At 39.5% G+C, this 9,202-nt stretch overlaps 1 protein-coding gene across 1 annotated transcript; it reads left to right on the forward strand.

The window, feature by feature from the left end:
• Positions 1 to 3,942, forward strand: eif4ebp3l (eukaryotic translation initiation factor 4E binding protein 3, like). The gene is made up of 3 exons (XM_053324069.1): positions 1 to 374; positions 2,241 to 2,417; positions 3,362 to 3,942. The coding sequence occupies exons 1-3, from the start codon at positions 242 to 244 to the stop codon at positions 3,388 to 3,390; spliced, it is 339 nt and encodes a 112-aa protein (XP_053180044.1). The 5' UTR covers positions 1 to 241; the 3' UTR covers positions 3,391 to 3,942.
• Positions 3,943 to 9,202: the final 5,260 nt, after the last annotated feature.

Consider the following 9,202-nt stretch of genomic DNA (forward strand, 5'->3'; position numbering starts at 1 on the left):
ACGTGTCTTGTAGCTGTTGCACAGAAACATCACGAGTGACTGCTACAAATACAGCACATGGTATCGCTCTGGCAGCAGCTTGTAAACGACGGACACAACCGTACCTCAAACAGTTACTGCAAGTCGTTTGTGTTTGTGTGAAGGCTGTGACTGAAGCGTTGTCTGTTAGCGAGTTTGAGTTGAGGGCTTTATAAAAAACACACACATACACACACAATAGTCTGCTTGCAGAAGAGCTAGCATGTCGTCTGCCACAAATTCATCGAAAAGCTGCCCCATCCCTACCAGGGTGCTCACCCTGAAGGACTGGTCCCAGCTACCCGACTGCTACAGCCAGACACCCGGGGGTACCCTCTTCTCCACCACGCCTGGAGGTAAGATCTTCTTCGCTTGACATGTTCATTTTTAAGCTCATTTGATGTTCTTTTGTTCTCTGCAATATGTTCATAACAAAGGACTTCAGGAGTTAGGCATTGCAACAACTCAACAGTTAATGCATACGTGCAAATACTCACAGCCCAATGATGAGACAATCTCGCGAGACGTTGCCAAGAAATACACACATACTTGAAAAACACATTTTAAATAGTTATTTTGCAAGTATGCATTTCATCCATACTCTAAAACACACCAACTATTTTACAAGTTACTCAATTGTTAATCAAAATATCTGATGAAGTTAGATAAAGGTTGTTGCTGCATTGTCAACAAGTTGGAGTTATTGTTTACCACATGGAACCATGAAGTAAATCCACACAGAAGTAGTGTGGTGACTGCACAACAACTTTAATAAGTTTTAATTAATTAATTAATTGCTACTGCTTATGTTTTCATTACAAAATAGCATTTCAAAGTAACTTTTGTTTTCATTGTTGACAGCAAAACAATACATAAGACTGAAGACATATGTAAGACTCACACTAAATCTACACGTGAATCTTGATGTACATATGATTGGAATGAAAACACGACTTTTCACACACATTCTGAGTCTGAGCACAGCAGTCCCTCTGTTGCCCCAGCGAAAACACTGATGTCCACACACACACAACAAGAGCTGTTTAACCCGTGACTTGTGATTTGAAGAGGGTGACTATATCCAGCTGCCAGAACAAGCAAAATGATTGGCCTCAGCGGTGGTGGTGAAGTTGGGAGGCCGTCCTATCCCCGCTGCTCACTGCTTTTCAGGAACAGTAGGGAACATTCTGTACAAGTGAAGAAGAAGTAGAGGAGGAGGAGGAGGAAAAAGAAATGTTTAATGCATTGGGAGTATGACCACCTTTTTTTTTTTTTTTAATCTGTGCCAAGAACAGCAGCACTTATAAACATGACCGCTCTGATAAACACTGTGTAGGATGTTGCAATACAGAAAGCTTTGACGCATTTCCCTTAAAGAGCCAGGCATTACACTTTACTGCAGTTGTGCCATGTGTTGCTGGACTGACACTTTTTTTTAAACATAACTGCTCTGCACTCTACTGCTGCCTTGAAATGCACTGCTTGCGCTATAGCTTGCATTCCAGCCCCCCTTTTCTCGCCCCTATCTGGGCCCCCCCACTGCTTTGCCTCCCTTTGTCCAGGATGAACTGCTCACCATGCAGTTATTACATAACGTGTTTTTCCTTGTAGGGAGGGCAACCAGGTACAGCACAGCACAGAACGGTTCAAACTCCAATACAGGATAATATGTGCTGTTGACATCTCCTAGACTCATGTTATGTCCCAGTCAAACATTACATCATGCCATTTATGACTTTGTTTTTGTTCGGAGTTCAAAAAGTGACAGACACGAGTCATGGCAAGTTTGTTTAAGATGTGGCAAGCTGCAGGCTAGTGCAGCCTTTGCAGTCTACTTGAAAAAATCAAACTGAAGCAAACCCATCTTCTAATCTTCAGATACATACCATAGCATATTTTTTTGTTTTGTTTTTTTTCCAGCTGTCAATGTTAAAGCTTTCTCCCAGTCAGAGTTCAAAACATGTGGCTTCAATCTGAAAACCTTATGCTTCAAGGAGAGAATGTTATGTGCTCTGATTTCCTAGAACTCACCGCAGTGGCAGGCTTCATCCCTCCCCTCAGCACACACCCACTGACACGCGCATAAATGCACGCCCCCCCCCCCCCTCCTCTCACTGGAGTCCCCTCCAGGAGAGGATAGTAATGCTTTAAAAAAAAAAACAAGATTTCATATTTGTTTACTGCAGGTAAACACCAGATTGTTTTCTCTCTCATCAACATAGGTACCCGCATCATTTACGACAGGAAGTTTCTGTTGGATTGTCGAAACTCTCCTCTTGCCCGGACTCCCCCATGCTGTCTGCCCCAGATCCCGGGGGTAACAGTACCTGCTACACACCCCATTGGGAAATTGCAGGATCTCAAAGAGGAGGCAGAGGAGGAAGAGAAGGACATTGCAGGTAATTAAGCCATCATGTTTATCTTTGTTTTCTTAGAGATTGCCAAGATTTACAGATGGATGAATGGGAGTAACTTTGCATATTCCAAAGGTGATATTTGCTAACACTTACCTTAACAAATAAAAGAACAGGTATTACCTGATTGAGCAACCATTTCCTTACATTTCTCATGTTTTCATTGGTTTCATGAAATAGAAATATCTCCCCACAGAGCATCATGTTGTAGTCCATCTAATAAGAGAACTAATAAATACTGATTCCTTACTCATGGCAGGCTTTTCAAACTTTGTCATAATGAACTTGAAGGCTTTCACTTTATAGTGTTATTCAGTATGAGCTAATACAGTAGATAGGTGCAGCATGTGTTCCCGTGGTGCCGTCATGAGCGTAACCTAGCATTTAGCAAGTTAGTGGCTTATTAGTCAACAGTTGTCTTTTTAATTTGTTGTTACCGTCAGGCTGACTAAAATATTTAGTTATTTAGCAAATCTGGAGCTTTATTTTTTTATGCATTTCACATAACCTTCTCCAGAAGATGTAAATTGTTGGAGATAAAATGAACTTATTTTTTGCAGTGAATGGCAATGTGACCAAACGTTTGGGTTCATGGGCTGGTTGAGCAAAATACATACAAGCTGTCATTCCTAAAGTTCATGAGGATTAGGTTGACCTCCTTTTTTCATTTTTTCCCTTGTCTGGGTTGGTAAACACACAAGGCGTGGAATGGGTCTTGGGTTTAAGAGCTACACCCTTTTGGTAAAGTGTTTTTTGTTGTTGTTGTTTTTTCTGGTCAGTTACAAATGTATTGATAAGGGACCATGTTTGTCCTCTTTCTCTGTGGTCCGTTAAAGGTGTGGCTGGATCTCATGGTGCAAATAACAGTGTAGAGTGCTAGTTATCTCCTCTTTTTAATCTGAACTGTTTCTTCTCTCTCTTTTCAACAGATGACAGCCAGTTTGAGATGGACATCTGAGCTCCAGTATTACCTCCTGTGGAGAGTTATTAGTTAAAACGCCTCCATGGTCATTGATGACCGTAATGCATTACATTATGAAGCTTTTTTTTTTTTTTTCCACCTTTTTTAAAAACAAAAGCTTTTGTGAGAAACCAAAACGGATGGAGGGAAAAGTTAGAAAACTAGGGTGTTTTTGACCCTAAAAAGTGTTTTCGGCAAAGTAATGGTATTACATGGTTTGATTGGTTGCTCACTCACTTCAGAGCTGCAGCAGGATTGAAAAAAATCCATTTTGATTTCACTTTTATATCTTTTGTAAATAAGAAAATTGTACTATGTAGCCTATTTTTTAAGTTGGGGGATATAAGATGATTACATTAGGACATGTAAAGTAGGGTTTTTCACTGATGGCATCAGTTTTGTTTGTTTTTTTTTCCCCCAAAAAAGGAAGACATACTTTCTTTGTCTCCTAACTTGGGGGGTCAGGGCCTACTGAACATCAGCTCCTGTTTTCTATGGAGGGAGAGATTAAATGTGAATAAGTTCAAATAAAGGCTATCAAACTGTCAATGATGTGTGTTTTTTTGTGAAATGCAATGTTTGGGACCATGTTAATTGTAGTAATTAGTCCACTCAGTTATATAGTCAATATATGCTTATACTATAGATCTGCATGCTATCTTATACAGCTCAACCATGTACCAGTTTAACATCCAGTCTATACATTGCATACTGATAACACGTGTTGTTGAAAATTGAGGTCCAATTTTCAGGTAATTTAGAATTTTATAGAACTGAATTTGAAGCTTAAATATTTGTCACTCATTGCTCAATACATAATTCTTTCTTCGAGCATACAATGCAAATCTGTGGCTTACGTGTTATGCACTGTTGCTTAGTTTACAGTATGTAGCTAACGGGAACTTATTTTAAAGCTCAGATTTTGTTGCTAGCTTTATAAACACCTTGTGTAATGGAGAAGTATGTGGCACAGAAACCTACATGTTTAGAAGTTAAGGAGTTGCATAACAGTCACATGTATAGATTGGTATGTTTTTGTGCACCAGTGGCATTGACCCCTCTTCACACAGGCAGGCAGGTAGGCAGGCAGAGTTGGCACATCTATGTTAAACTGGTTTTTGCAGTTAAGCAGTAGCTTTAAGCTAAGTTATTAGCATTTAGGTCAAACGTAAGACTGGTGTCAAAAATGTAACATGATACTGTATGCTGCTCAAGATGGGAAATCAATATAAGACAAAAGCTGTAAGCACTTCTGAACTCCAGTGCTAACTTTAAAGCAGGCTGACGATGACCCAGATCCATGTGCACTGTATTTCATCTCTCGTACTGTATCAGCAGTGTCAGGGCTAAGTATGCTTGCTTGTTCCAAACGCTGATCTGTAGATTAGAGACTTGAGTGTTGGGGTAGGCCCTGTCTTAAGGAATGAGGGCAGCTGCAGCCCAAAGGCCAGGCACATTGAAACCGCTCTGCAATGTGGGGGTAGGGTGTGACACCTGCTGATATTTGACTAAGCATTTATGTCATAAATAATTGTGGATTTACTGAACACCCATAAATCAATTTGAGGCAGATAGGACATAAGTGTTTGCTACAGCAGTGATGACCCCACTATTTGGATTTTTTTTAGATGTTGCTGCTTTCAATTCTGTGTCAAGTCATGTAAACAGATCCCTTTGCCTCAAATGTATATTGGTAATGTATGTCAGTCTGCTCAGCTGTTCTCTTCCTGTAGTTAGTATGTACTGTCTTGAAACTAACAACTGATGTTTGAACAGGTGACTGATTTATTGACTTAATAACAGCTTTAGTCAACATGCATTCAATAGTTGGTCCATTGCAATTCTTTTGAGAGCATATAATGTGAACTTGTGCCATATTGTTACTGTGACCCACAACAAATACTGGACCCAAACAGGACCACATGATAAGCTAACTGTTTTTTCTAAAATTCAGGGTTATACCTAATCAGTCTACCTTTGTGTGCACGTGGACAGTTTTTGTGAAACCTGTCTGTTGGCCTGTATTTCACTGTTTGAGCAAGTGTGCTTGTATGCTCATGCAGCTCACGTGAGAACAAGGCCAGGTGCCAGGTAGGTATGAACACTTGCATGCTAATGTCATGCAATGTTTTTCTGAGGGAGTTCCTCCTCTAGAGACGAGGTATGAAACTGTTAATGATATTGGAAAGTACTCCACAAACCTCGCAGCGCATGTGCTCCAACCACACGTTCCCTGGTGACACAGAAAGGACTTGGTGAATTGTTGTTTTTCTACATTTACTGAGGCAGTGAATATGCAGTATTACAGCACATTTACTGATACATGAAATTTGAAGTAATCATCATGCCAACCACAAACACAGCTTTGATGTCCAGTAATCATAGACATTTTGGTTGACTTAAAACTGTTCCACATGCATTTATAGCACACTGACTGGAATCATACATTTTAACCACACCTACAATAGCATACACATGTATTTTATATTTAGAATGAACTGAATCTACACAATGCATAAACAAACCCAAAGAATTCCTTCATTTATCAATAGATGTCTGGATCTTTCTAGCTTTGATAAAGTGATGATAACCAATGATATCAAAAGAGATACATCATAAGGTAAATGAATGGTTGACTGTGATGGACTGAAAAGTAAATTACAAAGGTGTCATTGTGATGAGAGGTTTTATATTTTGTTTTAACTCACCTGTACATGCCTTTAAACGCCTGTTGATTTCATAAATGCTATATTCAAAATATACTCTCATAAAAGTGACTTATTATGGCAACTGTACATTCTTTCCCAATTGGAAATTTACAATCATCATTACATCAGGAAAGTTTTGTAATCAGTGGGTCAGAGTGTTTCTTGTTAGTAACACTGGGTGTGTGACAGTGACACATTATCTTGTCAGTAACCTGTGGACAAAAAAATCTGGCTGTAACAGACTGGGTTTATTTTACAGTCCAGGAACATTATGCATTCTACAAACCCATGTATTGATATAATGTGAGAATGATTACAATAACACATTATAATAGCCATAAATCCAAATGAATAAAAATAAAATTAATTGAACTGCGCCTCATACATTACATTTAATCCAGATGATCATAACTCAATTGTAAATGTAAATGTTTATACAGTAAATGCTCTGTTTGCTCTTGATATAAAATTTCTCATTTTATCTTATGGAAAACACATTCAGTGGTTTAACTGTCAAACATACATAAAATATTGTGATGGAAAATGTTGGCCTTATATCCCTGTAAACAACTTCCCATCAGATGATCACCCCTGCATTCCCCCTGAGTTTAAATGTACCCTTGTAAACTTGCTCCATTGGCCTTTTCCACAGACAAAATATTCCCCCTTTTCATCTCCTCCCCCCACCCTTTCCCCCTGCTCCCCTTCCAGTTTCCCTGTAAGAGGGTTGGGTTAGTCTACGAGGCTCTATTTTTGTCAGCTGCTCCCCGTTGAAGCCGATGGTACAGGCTGGGGCTGAATTGCCGGGGTGACGATGTAAACAGACACTCAAACACACAACCTGCTTGGCTACATCTATCTTAACTGGGAGGGGACAGTGGCTGAAGTGAACCACATGCTCGTCTCATACATGAACACACGTACACAGACTTACATTTACACTGTATTTACATTAAGATTACAGGAATTAAGCAAACTGTTCTTGATTGTGGCTTCTGATGAACATACCAGTAAAATAATCCTCAATTCCTATATCACCACTGCACAATTAAATCTGTGACAGAAGCTACTCCTAGTTTCTTGAACTGCATTAGATTTATGTAGTGTTTGAGAACAAGTATCATGTCTAACTTAAAGTTTAGAAAGTTACAAGAAATCCTAGGTAGATTTTGATTACTGTAAAACCTACACTGAAAGCAAACATTGGCCCTCCTAACTATACAAACAAAGACAATTAACGCAGGCTGTACTACGTAGCCATGTATTTAGCATCCTCTTAGGATAAAGCTCATTATTCCTTTACTCTTTGTTGCAGAATCTCTTACATACCCCATAGGACTCTCATAGGAGTCTTTTAACAGCTGTTGCCTAAGTATTGCTTAATATGCCACCAGTAGCAGTACCTTTCACCAACATCTTTTCCATGCATAACTTTGTACTAGCTATGAACATAGCTTGTATGATGTGCTATGTTAATGGTCAAGTTCTTCTTTCTTGGGGGCCACCACTGGTCTACAACTCAGTGGCAACTCATTGTACATATGCACTGTACGTGCCTTATCACATGTTGTTATGTGGTCTGGTATCACCTTGCAGAACAGAGTTAACTTCCTTTTAAGTTCCTCTGTCAATAGCAGCTGTCATGATGCCTGACTGCTGGTATGCTACTATATTCATACTGTGCTCATGTAATGTGTAATGCAGGGGCTGATATGATGTTTCACAATCTGTCTCCCAACCCTTCCATGCCTTGTATGTGTGCAGTACACATGCATTGGGCTGTTTATTTGACAGCTGTAATTTCAACGAAATAACAGATAATATAAAACTGACAGATGTAATGCTGCTACATTATGATTACTTAAACTTTTTCTGATTTGGACAAAAATACTGAAATTTTGACCATCACTCTCTATTGTGTACTGTATGTACATACAGTATGCATGTGTTTGTAAGTGTGTGTCTGTGTGCCTTACTCTGTCAGGGAGCTGTCTTGTCACCGCCCACCCAAAAGGAGATCAGACACCCACAGAGTTGAGGCTCCTCACGTGCATGGTGTCACATGAGCCATAGCTCTCTCTTGTCATAACAGAAACTGAGCAGACTCAGAAATAAGTTGCAGTAATTAGAACTTGATATAATCACAAAGAAATTGCCAGGAGCATGTTGCTCTGATACTTTTTAAAGTATTTCTAAGGCATGCACTTATCTTTTGAAGTTATCTTTTGCTGAACTTTGCCTGCTATACCCTTTGTACCACTGTTATTTCGATAACATTTAAAAATATTTCGTGCTACAATGTGCTTGCAATCATTGCATCATTATGCAATGATTGCATAATTGAATGAAAGACAAGGAAGTTGTCTTCATAATACTGTATTTATAATCAGGACTGTGCTCTGAGAGCCAAGGATAGTTCAAAAATAGAGTTTAAAACACAGACTTTGGCAAATATACCAGCCTACATTACAACACAACAGTTACACAGTCCCATGCCAGTTTAATACAGTGCAAGAAACCAGGAAACTGCTAGGAGCCACATCTCAGAGAATAGACTGGGAATAGACTGCCATCTGCTGGGAGTCAAACAAAACTGCATTTACCCAAGCAGGGCAAACTGTTGTGTGGTGACTACTTTAAAATATGTGCTCATATTCTCATATAATTTGATGAATTTAGCAGACAATGCATAATTATAGATTTATTTATGATAGTGAAATGGTAAGAGACAGCAAGTTTCCACAAGGTTTATAAAATCATAAATCAAACTTTTTTGGACGAAAGCAATCAGGTCACAAATGAACAAATAACGTGAGACAATTATCTTGACTATTTCCTCTCCACGTACTCGTTTCGTCACTGGCTTGATGAGGTAGACCTTTTTTTTTAAAATCTTTTATCTCTAGTGTAGTCAGATGATCAGATGATCAGGAGTCAGTGCTTTGTCCCTAGCGTCCCCACTCATCGCTCTGACTTGTGATTGGACCCTGTGTGCAGCGGACGCGGTAGCAGCCAATCACGTGTTTTGTTGCACACGGAGCGAGCCCGTGGCCGTTTCCCTCAAATGACGTCACGTTCCGCAAGCGCTACGCACTCGGCAT

The sequence above is a fragment of the Scomber japonicus genome, chromosome 8 (assembly GCF_027409825.1).
Source record: "Scomber japonicus isolate fScoJap1 chromosome 8, fScoJap1.pri, whole genome shotgun sequence".
NCBI classification, from domain to species: Eukaryota; Metazoa; Chordata; class Actinopteri; order Scombriformes; family Scombridae; genus Scomber; species Scomber japonicus.

What these genes read in the sequence shown, in the direction of transcription:
- eif4ebp3l (XM_053324069.1), top strand. Translation starts at nt 242, where the DNA reads ATGTCGTCTGCCACAAATTCATCGAAAAGCTGCCCCATCCCTACCAGG. An exon ending in CTTCTCCACCACGCCTGGAG is followed by an intron (nt 375 to 2,240) that starts GTAAGATCTTCT and finishes TCATCAACATAG; the next exon opens with GTACCCGCATCATTTACGAC. An exon ending in GGAAGAGAAGGACATTGCAG is followed by an intron (nt 2,418 to 3,361) that starts GTAATTAAGCCA and finishes TCTTTTCAACAG; the next exon opens with ATGACAGCCAGTTTGAGATG.